General features: G+C 40.1%; 1 protein-coding gene across 4 annotated transcripts in view; it reads left to right on the top strand.

Moving 5' to 3' along the window:
- TRPM6 (transient receptor potential cation channel subfamily M member 6) overlaps window positions 1-25,299 on the top strand; it is a 194,674-nt gene that overhangs the window by 41,324 nt on the left and 128,051 nt on the right. For 3 of the 4 annotated variants that reach the window (XR_013828939.1, XM_079925534.1, XM_079925536.1), the window contains exon 1: window positions 15,461-16,018. Coding sequence is in view for 3 of the 4 variants with exons in the window: in XM_079925534.1 (XP_079781660.1) it covers window positions 15,683-16,018 (336 nt within the window). In the remaining variant the exon portion in view is untranslated. Of the gene's footprint in view, window positions 1-15,239; window positions 15,431-15,460; window positions 16,019-25,299 lie in introns of those variants that run through there. The other variant, XM_079925535.1, reaches the window with a different exon arrangement.

Here is a 25,299-nt window from a genome sequence, read left to right as displayed (position 1 = left end):
GTATGTAATACAAAACACTGTAGATGTTATACATGTTACTAATACTAGACATCAAAAATGAAAAGATGATGTGAAAAAGAAATTCATATTTTTTAACAGATAAAACGATTCATGCTTTGATAACAAAGAAGCAGCAATGTGTTTGCTTTAATGGTAGCTTTGTGTAATCAATAAGATTGCTTCATGGTAGAGTAGCCTATATACTAATGAATAAATCATTATAAAATTTTTGTGGCATGTAGTATTACAGTCTTATTTATAACACAGTATTGGAAACATTATTACATTTTTAAAAAACCACTTACCTGTGATAACAGGCTGATATGCAGTTTCTCCAAGTACAGGAGGGACAGGCATCCTGTATAGTAATGTAATTCTTTGAAAGCTTATAAAACAGTAAGAAAACTAACACATTATTAATTTTATATTAAATGTCACTCACCTTATGCCTATGTAGGAATAGACTAGTATCTACATATTTTTTACTCATTCATGACATGCCTTTTTCTTAATTTTTTCAATATTTTAGGCCACGCATTTCCTCTGCATATTTTTCCAAATTGTGAAAAATATTTTTTAAAATTCTATTGTATTTATTACAAAATATCTGCGTATAAGTGAACCCACACTGTTCAAACCCATATTGTTCAATGGTCAACTGTATAAAGTCAGTTCCTATTTCTAGGCGACAACCCGTATATTTTAGCCTGTAAATAGCAGTTTAAATCAGAAGGTAACTTTTCTAAGAATATTCTCTATTAAGTCAGCAGATATGTTTCTAATTTCTCAATGTGGAGATACCATTCATATTGATTTTGAAGGTACACATTTTTCATAAAGTTTAAAATTTACCTGTTTGGTTTTTTCACCCAACTTTTCAGCTTAAACAAACCTGTTCACCCTTTGATTCAGACAAGATTACCTAGGGAAAGGTGGATTCTGGAGTTAGCAAAGTGCTTCTTCAGCATTTCCTTCAATGAACTCAGAGATTTTATGGCGAGTGTTAAAACAACGCACCTGTGACTTACCTTTGTGCTTCTCAGCTGATAACTGCCTGTTTACGGTGATAACCAAGATTAAAGGAGACAGAGGTACAGGCTTCTACAGCCTTTAAACTCTAATCTTGGACTAGCAAATGTTTCCTGGGCACCAAACTATATTGTTTAAAAAAGAAAAACTTCGTCAAGTGTTTTAACTATTTTTTTTCTTGCTTTTTCAGTTGTTTAAGTAGTATTTGTTGAGTACCTACCATGCAATTAGCAGTGGGGTGCCCTGGGGGTATCAAGGAAGGAAGTACAAAGAAAGAGCTTACAGTCTTGTGGAGATTCACCGTATATATACATATGAACCAGCTAGTGAACAAGATGTATTATATATATTATATCTTGTGTGTTTATCTCAATGTATGTAAACATATATAAACATATGCAGTACAACGTAAATATACACGTATGCTAAGTGATGTGGCACAGATAATTAGAAAGTGGGCAAGATGCAGTATGAAAATTACGTGAAGGGACAATAAGCCAAAGCAGTTGGAAGGTGATGTGAATCCAATTGTCAGGCAAGGTTGTGTGCTGAGCAAGCTCTGGAGCTAAGTTTTCCTTTTGAAATAATTATAGACGCACAGGAAGTAGCAAAAATAGTACAAAGAGGTCCCAGGTACCACCCCCCCCAGGTTCTCCCAATAGTAACGTCTTATATAACTTGAGTACAATACCGAAACCGGCATACCGACATTGAGACAACCTACAGCTCTTTTCCACATTTCACCAGTTTTACATGCACACATTTCCATGGAGCTGAGTTTTGATAAATGAGTTCAATAGACAAGAGGAATGAGAAAAGAAAACTAGAGATAAACAAAGCCTCACAGGGCAGTTACTTTGAAGAACTGTCCTCTTTCTTGTTCTTCCAACTCTTAGGCATCCCCTATGCAAATTAACCACACTGCTTTCCTCACTGGAGGTTGGCTTGTTACCTCCTCTTCACAAATGTTACCCAAGCACTTACTCCTGTTCTCTCTCTTTTTTTTTTTTTTTTTTTGTGGTACGCGGGCCTCTCACTGTTGTGTCCTCTCCCGTTGCGGAGCACAGGCTCCGGACGCGCAGGCTCAGCGGCCGTGGCTCACGGGCCCAGCTGCTCCGCGGCATGTGGGATCTTCCTGGACTGGGGCACGAACCCGCGTCCCCTGCATCGGCAGGCGGACTCTCAACCACTGCGCCACCAGGGAAGCCCTCCCTCTCTTTTTTTTAATTGAAGTATAGTTGATTTACAATGTTGTGTTAATTACTGCTGAACAACAAAATGATTCAGTTATACATATATATATATATATATATATATATATATATATATACACATGCTCTTTTTAAAAAATATTCTTTTCCATTATGGTTTATCATAGGATATTGAATATTCTTCTCTGTGCTATACAGTAGGACCATGTTGTTTATCCATTCTATATATAAAAGCTTAAGTCTGCTACCCACAACCTCCCACTCCATCCCTCCACCAACCCTCTCCCCCGGCAGCCAGCAGTCTGTTCTCTATGCCTGTGATTCTGTTTCATAGATAGGTTCATTTGTGTTATATTTTAGAGTCTACATATAAGTGATATCATATGGTTTGTCTTTCTCTTTCTGACTTACTTCACTTAGTATGATAATCTCTGGTTGCATCCATGTTGCTGCAAATGGCATTATTTCGCTCTTTTTATGGCTGAGTAGTATTCCATTGTGTATATTTACCACATCTTCTTTATCCATTCATCTGTCACTCCTGTTCTCTTATTCCAGTGATCCAAACATAGGCAGTCTCCCTCCTAGAAACCATTTGTTTTCTGTGAACTAGTTTGTAAATAAGTAGTTGGAACCCAGAACAGGTTTTCTCATGGAAACAGAGGTACATAGATTATGGGTTCCCTGGCCTATCTCTGGGCCACATAACTCAAAATATAACTAATCTCTTTACAGAACAATACTGATCATTGCTGTACATCGTGGTAGTGGTTGGGTTTCTGAGAGTTAGGGAGGAGGATTCTCTGCTATGTCAGATGGGCTTCTATCTTAATAGGAGTCCTCTTGCTACAAACTCCCACTGCATACAATGGGTAATATTAAAGGAAAAGCCCCTTTTTTGTACTTTTAATCACACAAAATAAAATCTTTCCTAATTCAAGTATTCACCCACTTAACTATCAGTTCTGTAAGAGGTGACAGAGGAAGTGCAGACAAAGGAGCTGTTAGGAGAGCTAGGCAGAGAAATACTGAAAAGAGAGCTCCTTAAAGGAAATACACCAGAATAATACAGTGATTATCTCTGAGAGGTGGAATTACCAGTGATTCATTCTTCATATTTTCTCTCTTTCTCTCTCTCCCTCTCCCTCATCCTCACTCTCTCTGTTTCTTTTGTATCTTTCTGAATTTTCCAAATTCTCTACAACTGGGATGCATTGCTTTTATGACCACAAAAATTAGAGTGCTCTGGAATGAAAGAGGTGCATGCAGGTTTTTCAAGCAGTTCCCAATATGGTTGGCAGGAGAGGAGGTAGAATATGGAGCAATGTGCTCCACAAGGCAGAAGCAAGGTGGTTTCCAAGTACAGTAACAGGTACCTGGAAAGGTAGGAACCTTCTGAGTGGGCACAGGCATGTACACAATTCAGAACTTTACAGAGGAGAGGTTTACTCTGGGAATGCACAGATGCTATCCTTTCCTTGGTTCCTGCAATGAAATACAAAGCTACCATTGACACCTTTGGGCAGGGTCCTGCCAGAGTCAAGAAAGGAGCCTGATGGCTACTGAGCCATAAGTCCTTTAAGCCCTGGGTTTACATCACCATTCTGGAATAAGTTATACTGAAAACCATGCATGTTAAGGCATGTTCACAGATCATTTTCCATTTCTGCCCAGAGCGTCAAACAGCAGTGTTTAGGCTTCTTAGGTCCTCTCTATGCTGTCCTAGATGGGACTTTAAGTCTATAGATACTTATAAATACTTATGCCATGCCCTTTAAATACGGTCTACAAACCCACATGAAATATTTGTCTTCTAATCTCTCCTTATCTCAGTGATGATTGCATTACTTGCAGTAATCATCTTCTTTTGTAGTTTTTGATTTCCATTATGCTATTACAACTTTGTAGAATATTTATGGGAGCATGATACTAATACATGTGCAATATATTTGATTTCTCCCTGTAGATACAATCATGCTGGCCTAAGCATACTAATGCCATAAAAAGCTAAAATGCTTCAACTTGCTTATTCTTAATGCTTTAAAAAAAATGAGAATTCCTCAGTCCCATAAAACAGAGATAATTAGCAATTTGCATCTATTTCTTGATAACTTTGAGAGGTTAATTTGGAACAAATATGATATTTTAGTAAAGGTAAAGTTCCTACTTCAATTTAATGTTTTTGTATAAACATTTCTTGCATGCTGGACCATGTCAATGCTAAGTGAAGCAAAAGTGAGAAAGAAGCAGTTCCTATCTTTACAGGGTGTAAAATCTAGTCAAAACAAAACAAAAATTGATGAAAGCTTTTAAATGAATATCCCTTTTGTCATTGTACCAAAGGAGGTCTGTAATAATCAGAGATACTAAAGTGATTGGAAAGAACCTCCTGGCTGAATGGAAGTGGGGTGTAGGAAGGATGTGGGTGGCATGAGAGGTAGGATGACTATATAAACCTGGGCACTTTTGAGAATAAAAGAGGTGCTACTAATATTTATGTTTATGCAAGAGGCACAATCTTAATCCATCTCAGGCCAACAGGGAGTCATGATGCCCTTCGTTAAAAAAATGGATTTAGGGGCTTCCCTGGTGGCGCAGTGGTTGAGAGTCCGCCTGCTGATGCAGGGGACATGGGTTTGTGCCCCGGTCCGGGAGGACCCCACATGCAGCGGAGTGGCTGGGCCCGTGAGCCACGGCCACTGAGCCTGCGCATCCCGAGCCTGTGCTCCGCAACGGGAGAGGCCACAACGATGAGAGGCCTGTGTACCGCAAAAAAAAAAAAAAAAAAAAAAAAAAAAAGGATTTAGGAGAACTTCCATGAATATAAATGGTAGGGAAGTGTATTAGTTTGCGAGGGCTGCCACAAAAGGATGGCTTAAACAATGGAAATTTTATTGTCTTGCAGTTTTGGAAGTTAGAAGTCCAAAATCAAGGTGTCAGCAGGGTCAGTTCTTTCTGAAGACTATGAGGGAAAGATCTGTTCCAGACTTCTCTCCGTGGCTGAAGAAGGTTGTCTTTTTCCTGTATCTTCACATCATCTCTCCTCTCTGCATGTCTCTATGTCCAAATTTCCCCTTTTTATAAGGACACTAGTCATATTGGCTTAGAGTCCATCCTAATGACCTCATTTATCTTGATTGCCTCCGTAAAGACCATATCTCCAGATAAGGTCACATTCTGAAGTACTGGGGATTAGTACACTAATATATCTTTGTTTGGTGGGGGGCATGATTTAACTAATAACAGGAAGGATGGTAGAAACTTGACAATAGCACCACAATAGAAGGGATGTTACATCTGGATGGCTAGTGGGCACTGTCTTCTTAGTATACATCATGATCAGGAGGCAATTCTGTTATAGGCTTTAATAAGGTAAGATGGGTGGGGAGAATAAACAGAATGGAGGATGATTAGAGAAATAGAAACTTTTATTTTGGGGAATTATTAGTGTTCCACAATTCCTCTTTCCATTGGGCAATAAAGACTGGACACTGGTGGCAGAGGATGTTCAAGTGGCAGTTGACTAGAGCATGTGGAGCTATGGGATGCCATGTCTGGGAGGTGCCACAAATAGACTGGTCAATTTTTACCACATTAGTTGATAATTCTCTACTATGAGATCTGCCTTTACTTATGAAATTAAAGCTATTTTTTCCTTTCCCCATCTCCACAGGGATTTTGCGATCCACAGAATAATAAATGTGATGAATTCTGAGCTCTGTGGAGGAATGATCTTGAGTTAGTTCAAAGTGGTTATAGTGACAAAGGTTTTTGGCCTTTGGGCATGTTCGTGAAATTGCATATAAAACTGATCACTTATACTTTCAAAATATTGAATACCAGGCAGACAAAAAGTTAGGGAGAGAAATATACATTTTTTTTTGGCTTACATGTTAGTGGCTTAGATATAGGAACATTAGGCCTTTACATGCTTGCAAAATGCAATCTGTGTTCTTGTGTCACTACCGTGAAAGGTCAATGAGAAACTTCATACATTATGATGACACATAGATTCCGTGCTGAAATTCACATAGGATTGTTCTTATTCTTATGTTACGCTTTCTTCATTTATCTTGATCTTCATAAGTATAGATAAAATAGTGGTACACACATTTTCTTGGCAAAGAAGAAGTTGGCATATCACTGTTGTGTGTTCAGTTAAACAGCTGTAGCTAAAACAAGATTATCGTAGACTATGTGGTTAGGAAGCACCAGGCTTTAAAAAAAAAACAAAAAAGAAGCACCAGGTTAGTCAGTGTAATACACAAATCATAAAACATTAAAAGAAAATAAAAATAGCCTTGGTCCTTAACTTGTGGGCTCAAAGGGCCTGGGAAGTGAGTGAAATGCATGTTTTATTAAGTCAGGAAGAATAAATGATCAGTAAAAGTGTAATATTGGAATTTCAGACACACTAATCCTGTAAGTCATTCCAAGATATATAGGATTTTAATTTTAAATTAATTTAAAAATTATTTTCAATATAAGGTCTCATTACAGAATACTTGGAAAAATGAAAAGGAGTCATTTCTTCCTGATTTCTTTCTATATGGTCTTTGACATAGTTGTACTCATACAGTACATACAATGTTCTAGCTCCCTTTTTGGCTTTGCATACTCTTCATTGTTGGCATTTTTTAAGTTATACAATTGCCCATCTGATAACTTACTTAATTACTTCTCAAATAATAGACTTTAACAAATCCTTAAGGTATTATGTTATATAATTTTGATATAAATATCTTATTATGTAAATTTTCATCATATTAGGGTTTTTTGGGCAGGAGATGTGCTCTTTCTGGGTCATAGGGTTATGAGGCCTTTTATGACAGCACTTTGTTCTTAGGTCAGTAAGATAGTCTCCATTTTATCAGAGCCTAAAATTACTAAATAAATTTTGTGGTTGGATTGCAGCAATTCTGAATTTAATATCTAAGCATAATGACCTTGCCTTTTTTTTTTAAAGATTTTTTAAAATATATATTTATTTATATTTATTTATTTATTTTATCTTTGGTTGCATTGGGTCTTCATTGCTGCACGCGGATTTTCTCTAGTTGCAGTGAGTGGGGGCTACTCTTCGTTGTGGTATGCGGGCTTCTTGTTGCGGTGGCTTCACTTGTTGCAGAGCACGGGCTCTAGGTGCGCGGGCTTCAGTAGTTGCGGCACACGGACTCAGTAGTTGTGGCTCTAGAGCTCAGGCTCGGTAGTTGTGGCACGTGGGCTTAGTTGCTCTGCAGCGTGTGGGATCTTCCTGGCCCAGGGCTCGAACCCGTGTCCCCTGCATTGGCAGGAGGATTCTTAACCACTGTGCCACCAGGGAAGTCCGATGATGACCTTGTCTTACAGAAGTTTGAATTATTATACCTTCAAGGATGTTACAGAAATGCTTGGGCATCTTTTTCTTTTAATTAAAATATTTTTTCTTTTAAAAAAAGTTTGTTTTGTCTGAGCATCTTTATCATCAAGTAAATTACATGCAGTTTGTTTAGAGAGAGATGTAATAGAAAGATCTTATCAGTAATGGAAGTGTGCAGATTGTTTTGCTATGCAGACATGCTACTACACTGAGAGTTGGAAAAAAATAAGACTTTGCCCAGGGTTTATAAATACTTTTACCAAAGTAACATTTAAAAAAAATTAAATAATCACAAAATAAAACCTCACTAGTAAATGAAAGTTGAAATTATTTTGGATAGGAACTCTGACAGGATGGAAACACCATGGGCCCTGGAGTCAGACAAACTGTCTTTGGAATTGCAGCTCTGTCACTCGTTCAACCTCTGACTCTGGACAAGTTTTGGCTTTTCAGAAACTCAGATTGTATGAAATGGTGGTTAATAATGTATTAAATAAAAATAAGGCATATATCAAATTGCCTAGTGTACAGTGAGTGCCCATTTATTACTAATTAGTAATATTTCTTCCTTCCTTTATTCATGGCTCACACTGAAAATGTAAAGAATATTTCAGGAGGAAATATATAATTTAAAATACTTAAAAAGGGACTTCCCTGGTGGCGCAGTGGTTAAGAACCTGCCTGCCACTGCAGGGGACACGGGTTCAAGCCCTGGTGCGGGAAGATCCCACATTCCGCGGAGCAACAAAGCCCGTGCACCACAACTACTGAAAGCCTGCGTGCCTAGAACCCGTGCTCCGCAACAAGAGAAGCCACCGCAATGAGAAGCCCGCGCACCGCAATGAAGAGTAGTCCTCACTCACTGCAACTAGAGAAAACCCGTGTGCAGCAACAAAGACCCCAACACAGCCAAAAAATAAATAAAGTTAAATAAATAAATTAATTAAATAAACTACTTAAAAAGACTCTCATTTTAGTTCAAGGGACTCTATAAATGAGTTTTGCAACTTTCTGTGAGGCTGTACTATATTCATTTAAAAATAAAAAGTTGGACTTCCCCGGTTGTCCAGTGGTTAAGACTCCATGCTTCCACTGCAGGGTCATGGGTTCGATCCCCAGTGGGGGAAGTTCCGCATGCCACTCTGTGTGGCCAAAATAATCATAAATTTAAAAAAAATAAAAAGTTAAGAAAAATAAAAAAGGCAGTATTAGATAACTGAGTCAGGCATGGAGGGTTCAATTAGTTGGTTCCTTCTGGTTAAGTCATTTATTTTTTCTGTCTCTCAGTTTCTCACCTGAAATGGAGAAACACAATTCCTAAGCTACTAGAGTACTTATTCCAAGGATGAACAATTGTGGTTCACATTTTAGGGAGAACATAATAGGTTGAATACTGTTTCCTTTCAAGTAATTTAATCAAGAGAAAAGGACTAAGGGTTAAAAATTTCTTACTAGTAGACATGTCTTGTTGAATAAATATATTCTTTTTTTTTTTGCTTGCTCTGGGTCTTAGTTTCGGCAGGCGGGCTCCTTTAGTTGCGGCACACAGGCTCCTTAGTTGTGGCCTGTGAACTCTTAGTTGTGGCATGCATGTGGGATCTAGTTCCTTCACCAGAGAGCGAACCCGGGCCCCCTGCATTGGGAGCACAGAGTCTCAACCACTGCGCCACCAGGGAAGTCCCAATAAATATATTCTTAATTCTGATATATACAAGTAATAAAAATCAAGTTCTGGGACTTTCCTGGTGGTCCGGTGGTTAAGACTCCAGGTCCCTATGCCTGGGTTTGGTCCCTTGTCAGGGAACTAGATCCTGCATGACGCAACTAAGAGTTCACATGCTGCGACTAAAAGAGCTGGCATGAGGCAACAAAGATCCAGCGTGCCACAACTAAGACCCGACACAGCCAAATAAATAATTAATAAAACGAAAACGAAAACAAAAAAGTTCTGATTCAGACAGTCATCCAACTAAATTTTTAATGAATGCTCATTATGTTCAAGGTGTGAGTACAGAAAACAATGGACTTTTACAGCCACACACATCTGTTTTCAAATTTTTGTTGGCTTCACACCTAATTAGCTGTGAGACTGGTGATATATATATATATTCTTAACATCTTTATTTGAGTATAATTGCTTTACAATGGTGTGTTAGTTTCTGCTTTATAACAAAGTGAATCAGCTATACATATACATACATCCCCATATTGCCTCCCTCTTGCATCTCCCTCCCACCCTCCCTATTCCCACTCCTCTACCGAGCTGATCTCCCTGTGCTGTGCGGCTGCTTCCCACTAGCCATCTATTTTACATTTGATAGTGTATATATGTCCATGCCACTCTCTCACTTCATCTCAGCTTACCCTTCCCCCTCCCCGTGTCTTCAAGTCCATTCTCTACGTCTGCGTCTTTGTTCCTGTCCTGCCCCTAGGTTCTTCGGAACCATTTTTTTTGGGGGGGGGGTTCCATATATACGTGTTAGCATACAGTATTTGTTTTTCTCTTTCTGACTTACTTCACTCTGTATGACAGACTCTAGGTCCATCCACCTCACTACAAATAATTCAATTTTGTTTCTTTTTATGGCTGAGTAATATTCCATTGTATATATGTGCCACATCTTCTTTATCCATTCATCTGTTGATGGACACTTAGGTTGCTTCCATGTCCTGGCTATTGTAAAAAGACCTGCTATGAACATTGTGTTACATGACTCTTTTTGAATTATGGTTTTCTCAGGGTATGTGTCCAGTAGTGGGATTGCTGGGTCATATGGTAGTTCTGTTTTTAGCTTTTTAAGGAAACTCCATACTGTTCTCCATAGTGGCTGTATCAATTTATATTCCCACCAACAGTGCAAGAGGGTTCCCTTTTCTCCACACCCTCTCTGGCATTTGTTGTTTGCAGATTTTTTGATGATGGCCATTCTGACTGGTGTGAGGTGATACCTCATTGTAGTTCTGATTTGCATTTCTCTAGTGATTAGTGATGTTGAGCATCCTTTCATGTGCTTGTTGGCAATCTGTATATCTTCTCTGGAGAAATGTCTATTTAGGTCTTCTGCCCATTTTTGGCTTGAGTGGTTTGTTTTTTTGATCTTGAGCTGCATGAGCTCCCTGTAAATTTTGGAGATTAATCCTTTGTCAGTTGCTTCATTTGCAAAAATGTTCTCCCATTCTGAGGGTTGTCTTTTCGTCTTGTTTATGGTTTCCTTTGCTGTGCAAAAGCTTTTAAGTTTCATTAGGTCCCATTTGTTTATTTTTGTTTTTATTTCCATTTCTCTAGGAGTTGGGTCAAAAAGGATCTTGCTGTGATTTATGTCATAGAGTGTTCTGCCTATGGTTTCCTCTAAGAGTTTTATAGGGTCTGGCCTTACATTTAGGTCTTTAATCCATTTTGAGTTTATTTTTGTGTATGGTGTTAGGGAGTGTTCTAATTTCATTCTTTTACATGTAGCTGTGAGACTGGTGATATTTGCGACGAAGATTTCTGACCTTCAGTGAAACCTCACAGAGATTTCGTGCAGAAAAAAATGAGGAAAACAATGAGGAAAGAAACTGAGTTATCTATTGCGGCACAACACGTAACCACCAAATTTAGTGGCTTAAAATACCATCAGTTCATTATTTCTCATGATTCTGAGGGTTGGCTGGTCTCTCCAAGTGGTCTTTCTTCCAGGATGGTGTTCTCAGGGCAGCGTTACAACCGGGTGAAGGCTGAAGCTGCAGGGCCACTAGAGTCCTATGCTCAGGAACTTGAACCATGTTCACTTTGGCCACATTTTACTGGCCAGAAGTCCAGCTCAGATTAATGGTGTGAAGAAGAGACTGGGCCTCTACATGGGAGGTTATTGCAAAATCACCTTGCAAAGAGATATGCTGCTGGGATGAGAGGGTCAGTAAACCAGTTATAGTATCTGCTGTGCTTGTTTTCAGGAAGCTTCAAATGATGCCATCTATCAGCGTGCCTGGCATTTTTGTTACAGTCAGTCTTCATCTTCCTCCTTTCCTCTCTTTAAGAATCATTCAAAGTTGCATGTGAAGACACAGTTCTAAAGGAGGCTAGGATCGGTGTCAATGTTCGTAATACACACTTTCAAACAGCACCCATAGCTACCTGAAGCCATCAGCGTAGGCTTGTGTAACAATCTTGTGTGATAAAACTCCCAGTTAAATTTGAATTTCAGATAAGCAACAAATAGTTTTTTAGTAGAAGTATGTCTTCTCTTGTTAACAGTTTGGCATATATTCTTCTAGTACTTTCCTGTGAATAATCCAACTTACACATATAAATTTAAAAAAATAGAATCATACTTACTTTTACTAGTTGCTATTTTCCTTTTCCGTATCTGTACATTTAGATCTAACTCATTCTTTTAAAAGCTGCATGGTGTTTTATGGTATGCACACACCACAGTTTATTTATTTAAGCACCTGCTAATTAATGGCTGTTTGGATTATTGGCAATCTTTCTTTATTACAAAGGGTGCTACTAGGTATATCCTTATATATATATATATATCTTAGTGTATCTCTGAAGTATGAAGTTCTAGGACTGGAATTGTGATGGGAAAGGTTATGCCTTGAATCCAGATGGCTAAAATGCCTTCAAAAAGGATATCATTTTAAACTCTTACCAAAAGTATTTGAGGGTTCCTATTTCTCCCCTTGCCAACCCATGAGTATTTTAATCTTTGCTTATGTGACAGGATAAATGATCCATTTTCATTGCAAATTGGGAGCATACTCCCATAGAAGCACTGAATTAGAAAAACATTTATTCAGTAGGCATAAGGAAATATATTGCTACCTTTCAAAACGAAATTTGATTTGTAGCAGTTTAGGAGAATGAATGGATGGAATTCAAACTCAATACCTTGGGTTTGAATGGGAAGGTCTGAAAACAGAAATAGTCACACAGGAATGGATCGGAGGGCTGGATTTCATCCCTCCTTACTGGCAGTATACCTTTATCTTAAATTAATAACCCATAACTTTAAACTTCCCCCACTTGTGGAATGCCCTCTAGGTTTATCATCCTTTCCATTACCTACTTTAGAATGCCACTGCATTTATTTTGTTTCCTTTATGCTTCTGAAAGTTGTGGTGGCCACCCACAGTGAAAACCATGAACACGAGATAATAATATACCATGATGCATTGGGCAAGAGTTTCCCATGGTACTCTTTCTTCTTGGTGCAAAGAAATAGAGTTGTTTTTTCTGTTTTTTTTTATGCAGTTAGTAATTTCTTTTTTTTAATTTTATTTATTTTTGGCTGCATTGGGTTTTCGTTGCTGCAAGTGGGCTTTCTCTAGTTGCAGCGAGTGCGGCGAGTGGGGGCTACTCTTTGTTGTGGTGCATGGGATTCTCATTGCAATGGCTTCTCTTGTTGTGGAGCACGGGCTCTAGGTGCGGGGGCTTCAGTAGCTGTAGCACGCAGGCTCTAGAGCGCAGGCTCAGTAGTTGTGGCACACAGGCTTAGTTGCTCTGCGGCATATGGGATCTTTCCGGACCAGCGCTCGAACCCATGTCCTCTGCATTAGCAGGCGGATTCTTAACCACTGCACCACCAGGGAAGTCCCAGAAATAGAGTTATTTATTGCTCTGTTTTCTCCCCCTGGGCTGTCCAGAGAGGCTGGGAAGTATTACTGTGCAACTCCCCCAACAACCCTCAGCCCTATCCAAATAAATGAAAATGAACCAAAACCAAATCCAAGCTTCTAATGATTTTCTTTAGGAGAAGAGTGCATATATTAGAAACTATTCCTTAGTAGTCTCCGATAACTGGGACTCATCAAGATGTTCACATATAGGGAATTACCTGCTGGTACAGTGGTTAAGACTATGTGCTTTCACTGTGAGGGCATGGGTTCAATCCCTGGTCGGGGAACTAAGACCCTGCAAGCCATGCAACACAGCAAAAACCAAAAGCAAACAAAAAAGATCTTCACATATAAAAAAAATGTTCTCATACCCATTTTTCTCTGCTGAAAAATCAGCTGTTTCCCTCCATTTTGAAATCATTAGGTTGACTTTAAAATAACTTTAGAGTAGTGTCTTAAAACCACGTTAGATCAGGAATAAAACATTTACAATGTTCAGGGTAAAAAATGAAGATCTGATAAAGAAGAAAACATAGGAGAAAAGAATGGGAAGAGGGAGAAAGGGATCAGGGAGGGCAAACAAGTGAGAATTTCTGTTTATGTTGATGAGTGTTACCAATGGTGCCCCAGGTACAGTTTCACTTTTGATTGTCCCTCCTCCCTCTATAAACTCGAACTCCTTGCAGACTGGACAATGCTGTATTCATCTTTGTTTTCCCAGCACCCAGCAGGATGCCTGACAAACAGTCTGTGTTCAGGAAATATTTGTTGACTTGAATTAAACCACACTAGACTACTAATGAACACCCTAAAATTTAAATTTCATTGCTAGCCGCTTGGCAAAGGTATATTTATGGCCAGGAGATTTTTTTACGCAAGCTTTCAAGTTGTGTGAGACGCCTGTGAAAGATACAGATTCCTGGGCCCCACCCCAGACATTCTGATACAGATGGTCTAGGTGGGGTGGGGGCGGCTAGGGAATCTGCACGTTTAACAAATGCCTCAGGTGTTTCTGATACAGCCTGGGAACCAAAGGCAGCTTGCAAACTAGCACACCAGATACCTTAAGCCCTGGAATTGTCCTGATATTTTAGACTCTCTGCCTTGAAGCTTGATCTGAAAAGAATATATGACCATCCTAACGTGTAAATTTACCAAAGAGTTTAAACTGGAAGATGGTAATTACAGTGCACCAACACTCCTAAGAATCTTGAGTTCCAAACGTCTAGTCTTCTTGGTGGGTCTGCAGATTTCTGAGAGTTCCCAGTCTCTAGTGCTGTGACACTCTGTCTAGTGCTGTGACCTAACAGGGGAGATGTATGGAGAAACACCAATCAAGAGGTGCTTACTTGCCTTAGGGGGGCTTCTGAATCTGTTAACTGCTCACAGATCATTAACATTTTGAGGGAGCTGGGTCAAGGAGAATGAGATTCAATGGATTAACAGAAAAACAAACAACAACAAAATGTTAATACATATATGAGATGTTCAAGTTTTCTAACAAAGAAAAATGAAAACCACATAAAGAAATCAGGCTGAAAAAAGTGTCAGCAAATGTGAGCTCACTGGGCAGAAGTCCAGAATGGACTAAAAGGACAGGTGGTCCTAATTTGAAATCAGGGACGAATGGCTAGCATTGTTAATTACAACACTTGTAATAAGTGAGCATCACCTCTGCCAGCATACTGGGATTCACCTGTAGTAACTGACCACAGCCTTAATCAAGACCGACTAGCCAGAGCAGCCCACCGAAAATAACAGAAATCACAAAGCTTTTGATTGTATTTTATGGATTTCAGTATAGCCTCTGAGGAAAGGGGATTTATTTGCTATCCTTCCCGCTGTGTAGATAAACCCAGGCCCAGAGAGGTCACCTAACACCCAGTAACTCCCAGTTAGTAAACTGCTGGTTGTTAGGTTAAACCTCCTGTGTCCTCCCCGCACCACACTGACTCAACAATAACAGTACAATTAAATACATGTGTGATGATGATGATGAAAATCGCATTTGACCCTTCCTCTACTCTTTGATCCAGGTAAGGTCGGAATCACCTCCTTTCTACACGGGAGGTAACTGAGGCCAAAAGACAAATCTGTAGGGCTGTAAAAGGCAGCGTGCGGAGGTGGAGCCCCAATCTGACTCCATAAGTCAGAAGCTCAGACAAGGCTTTGGCGGCGGGCCTGCAAGTCCAGGATGACAGCTCGCTCTGCGGAGGAGCGCTTACAGGTATGGTGGGCTACCAGCCGGCGGGGCAAAGCGCCTTAGGCGGTTTACCGGATCTGAGCCCAGGGCCCTGGGTGCTTTAGGTGGGGCCAGCCACAAGATATCTAACTAGGATCTGGCATAGCTGGGATTTACGAAATACCTGCGCTCAAGTCCTGTGGTCTCCACGCGGGTCTGATTAACATATCTGAGGGTTCGGCTACCGTAGGACACTTACTTAAGGGCACGCCCCACAGCCCGGTTGCCGGAGCTGGAATGGGGCCAGCGCGGAGGTGGTATCCGAGCGGAAACCTAACGGGGCGGGGGATTCTGCTTAGGGCGGTGGGGACGCGTCCCGGGAGAGGAGGCAGCTCTGTGGTTCCGCTCTGGGTCGGTGGCGGAAGAGACCGGACGTGGCGTGAGTCGGCTGCGGGTAGGAGAGAAGGCTCGGTCCGGAGCAGAGGGCCACATCTGGGCGGCGGAGACCTAGGGGACGGGACGCCGTCGCGGCTCTCGGTGGCGGCGGCAGAAGTGCCAGGCCGCTATTTGCGCCTCTGCGCGTCCCCGCGCGCAGCGCCCCGGACTCCCGGAGCGATGAGAGTGCAGGTCAAGGTAAACGCCGGCGTCCCAACCACCTTCCCCCACTACCCCCGGCCTCCCCCGCCTCCGCTCCACCCTCTACTTCCAGCTACCAGGACTCGCAGCCTCGAAGCCCTGAGTCCCAAGCGCGATGGGAAGTTCTCGGGAGCTTGGGGAGTTAGGGAGAGGAGTGGAGGCCCTGGTCATGCCTTGGTCTCTTGCAAGGCTGCCAAGCCTCAAACTGCCTGTCACTTAACCTATTTTTTGGACTGGCACACGTGGTGTGTGAATAAGTACCATTTATGGTGCACATTTTATTTCTTGCATTTCGGCATAGTCCGGTTGTTGGTACTTTCTTTGGAGCCAGTTCACCTGAATTAGCCTCTTTGCTCCACCACTAGCTACGATCTTGAGCAAGTTACTGAACCTCTGTGCTTTGTCTTCCTCATCTGGAAAATGGGGTAATAGTTATAATTTGAACATTAAATGAGATGCTATATATGCAATGCGCTTAGAATAATGCGTAATATATTTAGTGGATTGCAAAAGTTTGGTTGTTATTATTTCATCCAGGCAATAATCCTATGAGATCTAAGTATTACCACCCACCCACTCCCACCCCACCGGTTAACAGGAAAATGAAGCTGAGGGAGAAGAACGGAGTTAGGATTGGAACCCAGGCAAGTGCTTTAAAACACTAAGAATATGGATATCACACACAGGATTTTGAGCATTTTTTCCTAGGGGTGGTTCATTATTAACTACCAATGTGGGAATTGAGTTCTTCAATTTCTTTCTCCCTGTGTACAAATTTTGGTGTTTCATTTGCTTTGGATTCTTCCATAACTGATAAAGCATTAGATACTCTGGCCTGACACCTGGGTTTGGTGAGAATCTGACTGTTTCTTAGGTATCCCTCACCACCACCACCACCACGGGGTTGGGGAGTTGAAAATCATTTGAGATGGAACCCAGCGGGAACCTACTTTTTGGGGCCAAAATTGGGGATTAGTACCCTCAGAAAGTATTAGACTTGCTTTAATAGACAAGGGTGTGAATAACATGTTGAGTTGACTGTACCCCAGAGGAGAGGGAAAGACCCAGGCAGAATATTGATGATTTGCCACAAATTTTGGTCTTATCTTGCCCATTTACAATTCTCTATCATAGCTAAGTGTTTTTGGCAGGACTTCTATGCCAAAACTCAAGCATTTGGTAAATATTGGACCTGAAATATGTCTTGCCTCTTTTTCTTTCACCCTGGGTTTTTTATCATGGGTTTTCCTTATAGGCTGGAAAGCCCAACCATTTTCAGAATGATTCTCTTCACACTTCTGGTAGAATCTTCCAGTATTGGAACTGAAAGTGGCCATCCTACCTGTAACTGTTATTTCTTTGTGTCACATCAGAAATCTACACAGCAACTATTTTCCTGTTTAAAAAAAAAAAAAAAGCATGGTTAGAAGGTATTGTGATGTGGGTCTCAGTTGTGATTTTTCTCTTTTTTACTTCTTAGTTTGACTGAAGTTTTATATACACATAGTTCTGAGACAAATAATTCCATAAGGTTCATTACTAAAAACAGCAGAACCTCTACCATTTTCTTCTTTTCAGAAAGAGCAGTCATGTTCATCTCTTCTGGCTAGTTGGTACTTCTTTGGGTCTCTAAATAATGCTTATATTGCTCCCTCTTGATTTTTCAGGGTTAGTCATCATGTACTGTCTTTCCAGCGTGGAATATGAGTATTTAGCTTTCTTTTGAGTTCCTTCACCTACCACTCACATGCATCCTTCCTGTTCTTTCCATCTATCTTCAGAATATAGCTAACTCATAATTTTTATTTAGGTCAATATTTAGTTCAGTCAACATTACTATGCCTTCCTATCCACTATTGAGAACCGGATTATGTACTACATGATTACTTTCCCTTCCTTACTATTGTTTCCCCCAGAGCTGTCTTTCTGTGTGTGTTTGCAGAATTTTCTATGGAGCTTTCACTAATTTAACCACAGGTTTTTTGCCAGTTGTCTAAATCTTCTCTCAAGATCTTCCAGTGCAACAGCTATTTCAGTCAATTTTATCTTGTTGAATACTGCTCTTTGACCTGCTTTGCCTGTCCAGAATGGTAGCCCTTGATGTTGGATACACAGCTGTTACTTCTCTCTTTACCATCATTTTGGAGATTCCCTTTGCCTCTCTCTTATGCTGGATCCTGTTTCTTATATCCCATGTCTTCTTCTTTCTTGATTATTTCCCATTGTTTTGGTGGAGCACATTCTCCAGTAGGTCTCTGAGAAAGGGTACATGTAAGGTAAACTGAATCAACATATTCTTTAAAAAAATTTTTTTAAATTTTATATTGGAGTATAGCTGATTAACAATGTTGTGATAGTTTCAGGTGCACAGCAAAGCGACTCAGCCATACATATACATGTATCCATTCTCCCCCAAACTCCACTTGCATCCAGGCTGCCACATAACATTGAGCAGAGTTACCTGTGCTATATGTCATGAGAATGAATCAATGTATTCTTATGACATATTATCCTTCCAGATTTTTTTTCCTTAAAAAAGTTCCACTAACAATACAAAGATAAGTTCTTTTGGTAAATAATTAAAACACTACAAACAGAAATTCAAACAGAAAATTCCCTTTCTATCCTTTGTCCTCATTGCCCTTCAATCCAGAGGTAATCAAACCCATTGGGTTTGTAGCATATTATTTAGGTATATTATTATATATGTATGTATTTATTGTTTTGATTTGTGCATTTGCTTTTGCATAAAGGGAATTATACTGTTTATTGATATGCAACCTGATTCCTTTAAAAATAGTTCTTGGACATCTTTCCATGTCAATACATATTGATCCTTTCTTGGCTCATATGTTCAGATGAGCTGGATCAATCAAGACCAAGCATATAGCATTTTCTGAGCAATCACTCTTCTAGATTCACTCAGCCAACAAATATTTACTGAGTGTCAACTGTATGCTAAGTCCTGTTCCCAGGACCTGGGAATATACAGTTAACAAAACTTTTATTTTTAGGGTAAAGAGGGATAGTGAGATGGTTCTAGATGATGGAATTGAGCTCAGCTGCAGCTTTAGTTAGCTTGTTTTTCCTCTCCTGGAGTACAAACATCATTCAATCAAGTCTGTCTATCTGTCTGTCTCTTTCTCTGTATAAAATCGTGACCATTACAAATTGAACTCTATAACTTGTGAACCACCAGAGCAACAGAATCATATCCCTGAGATACAGAAATAGATTTTATGAATAAACAAATGTGATATATACATACAATGGAATATTATTCAGCCTTAAAAAGGAAGGAAATCCTGTTACATGCAACATCATGGATAACCCTTGAGGACATTATGCAAAATGAAATGGCTGGTCATGAAAAGACAGATCTTGAATTGTTCTATTTATATGAGGTGTCTAAAGTAGTTCAATGCACAGAAAGAAGTAGAATGATGGTTGCTAGAGCTTGAGCAGACATGGAAATGAGAAGTTGTTTAATGGGTGTAAAGCTGCATTTTTGCAAGATGAAAAAGTTCTGGAGATTGATTGCACAAAAATAAAAATATAGTTAGTAATACTAAAATGCACACTATAAAATGGCTAAGATAGTAAATTGTACATGATGTGTATTTTACCACAATTTAAAAAAAATAAGAAAAATTTGACACAAATTCCACAGTGGGATATGTCCTATACTTTGAATTCATGATTGAACCTGCTTTCAGCTGGGTTCAGCTTTTGCCTGAAATCATGGTTTTTCCAGGGCTTGGGGAGTGGGCAACAATGCACTGCCCTGGAAACTCTTCTGATGGACTTGGCACCAGAACCTTTAGCATGTCCCCTTGTCGGGGGCAGCCCAATGCTGCTTTTCCTTTTTCCACGAGTGTTGGCATTTCCATATCTCTGGGGAAAAGGTTCCTAAGTTGTTTATAGCACAGATAAACTTTGAGACTATTTCAGAGTTACACAATTGGGAGCAGTGAGAAGTGGTCATTTTGTTTGCCTTAGAGGTTTCATTCTTTCTCAGGCTTTGTAAGCACGTGCCTTTGCAAGAACCTTTTGGTCTGTTTTGATTAGAAAAGACGACTTTTACTCCCTGGCACAGACAGGTACCTTCCCTAGCCCTGGTTTTCCTGCATTTTCCCAGCTGGCATTTGCTTTCCAGCCCTGGCCTGATGTGCAATGATCCTCTGCCATTTGCTGGCTCTGGATCTTGAAGCACTCCAAGATCGGGTAAGGGTCAGATATCCCGGGACTGCAAATGTGCTGAGTTTTGATTGGAGAGATCAGCCTGGTGAATTGGGTTGTTCTTTATTCTTCCACCTCTCCCAGCTATATGTGGGCATCATATGGAATTTCTTTCCAGGCAGACTCAAAGCCCAGTGGGGTGAATGACTATGAACAACCAAAGTTCTCTCCTCACTTAGCCTATTGTGCACTCGGAGCTTCTTGTAAATAGTCATTTTTGACATGAGCAAACCACCTGGCCCAGGGGAAGAACCATTCCTGTTTATTAGGAACTTGTGCTTTCTGTAGCAGGGCTACTGGTAACATTGGAGAATATACACTCTTGGGAGTCTTTCCCTGTCCTGAGAGTTTAACATTCTCTTTATCTTCCTTGGGCTATGGGCCAGGAGGACGGCTCAGGTTGCCCACACAAACCAGAGACATTTAAGTCCAGGCAAAATTTGTTTGTGATTAGAAGATCATAGAGCCTGAAAATCATATGCCATTTTGGAATGCCTAGCAAGTTCTTTCCTTTCTCACTAATTTCCCTCAGTTGCTGCCGAAAAAGGAACAGGATATGGTAATTGTAGAGTCTCTAGAAATATCAGCAGGGAGGCCAGAAGACTAATGAAAGAAACCAAGAGTCAGAAAAAGTAGTTTTACTGCTGATTGCGGCACTCTTCTGGCCTCGGGCAAGTTAGGTCGGTTTCCTTATCTATAAAGCAAATGGCCACTATTTGCCTGCCACTTCTTTCTAAGGTCTCTGAATGTGCTTTGAGTTAGAGATTCCTTTGACAATCTGATAAAAGCAATAGATAATCGACTCAAAAACTCAAAGTAGAGTGGAAACCTGACCTGCTGGGCATTCAGGCTTACTGGCCAGTGTAAGCTCTGTCTAAAAATGGCTGCCCACCCTTGGCCTTAGCAGATTGTTGCAAAGTTGGAATGCAAGCCTAGTATTGCCAGATTCTGGTTATTTATTTATTTTTAAATTAAATTTTATTTTTTTAACTTTCCTTGTTGAGGAAAATGCAGATGTATAGATTCTTTCTTGAATGTGAAACCCCTGGGTTTTTACATTTTACTAGTTGCTTCAAAGATTTTTGAAAACACCTTTATGGACTGAACAAAACACATTTGTGGCCTGCTTTCTGCCTGTGGGCAGAAGTATATCTGTATTTCGTTTTCTACTATGGTTAAACCCAAATTATTTATAGGTTTATTTTGGGGCTTTTCTCTCTTTCTGTCTGTGCCACTCCCTCCTTAAAAATTTTTTAGCGGATTTATTGAGATATATTCACATATCATATAATTTACACACTTAAAGTGTACAATTTAATGACTTTATTATCTTCACAGAGTTGTGCATTCTTCACCACAGTCAATTTTAGAACATACTCATCATCCCTCACACTCCTTAGCTGTTAATCCCTAATCCCTCCATCTCCACTAGCCCTAGGCAACCACTGATGTACTTTCTGCCTCTGTAGATTTGCCTATTCTGGGCATTTTATATAAATAGACTCATACAATACGTATGCCTTTGTGACTGATTTCTTTCACTTAGCATAACATTTTCAAGTACTGGTATGTGTCATAGCATGTATCAGTACTTCATTCCTTTGTATTGCTGAATAATATTCCATTGTGTGGGTGCCTCACATGTTATTTGTCCATTCATCAGTTGATGGATATTTTTGTTGGTTTTGCTTCTTTGTCTATACTGCTATGGACATTTGTGTACAGGTTTTTGTGTGGACATATGTTTTCATTTCTCTTGGGTAGACAGCTAGAAATGGACTTGCTGGATCATATGGTAATTCCATGTTTAGCCTTTTGAGGGACCTCCAGACTGTTTTCCACAGCAGCTGCACCATTTAAATTCCCACCAGCAATCTATGAGAGTTCCAGTTTCTCCCCATCCTAGCCAATACTTTGTATTGTCTGAACTTTTGATTATAGCCATCCTAGTAGGTGTGAAGAGGTATCTCATTGTGGCTTAGATTCTCATCTAAATGATTAATGACTAGTGATGTTGAGAATCTTTTCCTGTGTTCACTGGTCATTTGTATACCTTCTTTGGAGAAGAGTGTATTCAGACCCTTAGTGTGGCACTTGTTTTTGATCCAGCTCTTGAGATTTTCTTATGAGAAATGCCCATCTTCATATCCACACAAAAGTTGTTATACAGTTTCTAGGGATTCCTGACCCTCTTGATATCTCTCTATGGGTCTAAGGATAACCACAGAGGATGTGGTATAAAGTGGAGATTTTTCTGGGCACTTCATATACTTGATTTCACTCATTATTATCTATTAAGGACCTCATGGGATTTGTATGAGGATCAGATGTTCAGGAATGTGATTTGTAAACCCTAAAACACTATTCAGCTTCAAGGATTAATACAGGTGCAAATTCTGGGGGTAAATGATGGTGAAATGAAGTTGTTAAGGGCATGAACTTGAATCTGACTGCCTATGTTTGAATCCTAGTGTTATTTTTATGAGCTGTTGTGTTCTTGGGAAAATTACCCAACCTCTCTGACTCCGTGTCCTCATTTGTAAAACGGAGATAATAACTGCACCTACTTCCCACATGCTCTTGGGCAGAGTTAATATAAACAATGTGCTTTGCGTTGGGCAGGTGGGTACATAGAAAGTGCTAAATGAATTCTTAAGTTGCTACTGTAGACTAAATGTTTGTGCCCCCCAAAAGTTCATATGTTGAAGTTCCAATCTACAATGTGATGTTATTTGGAGGTGAAACCTTTGGAAGGTAATTAGGTCTTGCGAGAGGAGCCCTCATGAATGGGATTAGTGTCCTTATAAGAAGAAACACAAGAGAGATGAGTGCTCTCTGCTATGTGGAGATACAGTAAGAAGGTGGCCTTTGTAAACCAGGAAGAGGGTTCTCACCAGAACTCAACCATGAGGGCACCCTGATCTTGGACTTCCAGCCTCTAAAACGTTGAGAAATAAATGTTTGTGGTATAAGCCACCCAGCCAATGGTATTCTGTTACAGTAACCCACCTGACTAAGCTACCCACTAGTTATATTATCTTATAGAACAGAACAGGTTATTAGCTTATAGTGGAGCAGGTTGGTCTTTGCATATGAAAACAGCTTTCATCTTTCTGGAAAAAACAGTTTTCCTCTACTGATCTTTGAAAGAGCCAAGAGTTTTTTTGTAAAATGAATCTGTAATCTTAGGAAAGAGAATTTTCCTTCCAGAAGGATTTAAGTCCAGAGGGTACTTTAGAGATCCTTAGCCTGGATCAGTTAATCCTGTCTAACCTTTGTCACCACTGTTAGTGTCTGCTTTAAAGTGATTTAAAACAAACAAAAAACAAACCCCCCAATCTTTGTCCTTATCTGGCCTAGAGAAACTCAGGTTCCAAGTAGGCAGTTTTGCTCTGTGATCAGGTCAAGTGAGTAGATATTGTTGGATTAAAACAAAGAGGGTTCAAAGTCTTAAGATTTAAACGCTTTATAGTATTAGCTAGAGTCTTTAGGGCAGTCTTTTTTTTTTTTTTTTTTTTGGCCATGCCGCTCGGCTTGCAGGATCTTAGTTCCCCGACCAGGGATTGAGCCCAGGTCCTCTCGGGGCAGTGAGAGTGTGGAGTAGTCTTAACCACTGGACTGCCAGGGAATTCCCTAAGACAGTCTTAAGAAAGACAAACTAGGAGGGAGTCAGTGAATTGACATAAGTCTTTGCGGATTGGATCTTTGTTCTTGGATGAAATAGAGGCAAGCCTTTCCGGCTCATGTTTTGGTTTCTTGAGCTGCTTACAGACGCTACCTTTTTTTTTTTTTTTTTTGGCCACACCGCACGGCCTGTGGGATCTTAGTTCCCTCTCCAGGGATCGAACCTACGTCTCCTGCATTGGAAGTGTGGAGTCTTAACCACTGGACCGCTAGGGAAGTCCCTTACAGCCACTACCTTTGAAAGAGAAACCACATTTTGAGAAACAACTCTTTTAGTGGAGACATTTCAGATGGAAAGTGCATCTTGTTGGCTGGTGTTTGGGTTCAGCAAATACTGAGTGTGAAAAGCAGGGTGATAGATGAAGGAAAAGGAGCCATTTACCCAGAGCAGGACCTCTGAGGCCCTTCTCTGTGGGGTCTCCTTGATGTCAGAGTCTTTCATTTCAGTTTAAATGAAGAGAAGAGCTCTGTAAGGTTCAGGCCAGGAGAGAGTTTCTGAGAATTATTGGAATCCCAATATTTTGTCAGTTTTATTCTCTGACTCACAGATAATGATTCGTGTGTGTGTGTGTGTGTGTGTGTGTGTGTGTGTGTGTGTGTGTGTGTGTGTCGTGTGGATTTTGTTAAAGAAAATTTTTTCATGACATTGTTAAAGATAGCAAGGAAGACCAGTCAAGAAAAAATGACTGCAATGTGGGTTTTGCAGGAGGGAAGAGAGATCAGGCTCAACTCCAAATACGAGGAAAGTGGAGATTTATTGCCAAGGAGCAAGATGGGGTCAGTGGATGGAGAAGGGTCAAGAGGAAACATCAAGGCTAGGGGGATTCTTGCTAAACCAACTCAACAGGATTCTTGCTGAAGGTGGGCCAGAGTAGAGTGATCAGATAGCAAGCGTGGGAGATTTTTGCTGAATTAACTCAGCAGAATTCTTGATAAAAATGGACTAAGTGGGCCAAGGACAGAGCCCAAGTTTGGGGCCTAGTTAGAAAGAGGACTCAAGTCAGAAAGAGCCTGACTCAAGTTTGGTTAAGGGAGAGAGTCTTCCTCAGTTTGCAGCTGGAGGTGACTAAGGTAGAACATTCTTCTTTATAATACAATCAATCACAAAATAGGTGAGCATTTGAGCAACACATTCTTTAAAGAAAAAAGCTGCTTTTCTTTTGTTTAATCACTCTCTTAGAATTGCCTTTTTAGGTCATTTCAAGGTCTCTTCCTTATAGATAGAGTATATTTCTTCTCATCTTAAAATAGCAGAAGAAATTAAATGCAGAAGAAATGTCTTAATAATCAAAACCCGGTGAAAATGAAAACCTGTTGTGTAGTTTGGCTTCTCAATGACTTAGAGAAAGGCATTG

This window comes from Stenella coeruleoalba, assembly GCF_951394435.1.
Source record: "Stenella coeruleoalba genome assembly, chromosome: 7".
NCBI lineage: Eukaryota > Metazoa > Chordata > Mammalia > Artiodactyla > Delphinidae > Stenella > Stenella coeruleoalba.
Note: the sequence above shows the minus strand (reverse complement) of the source record. Positions and strands in the feature narration are given on the sequence as shown.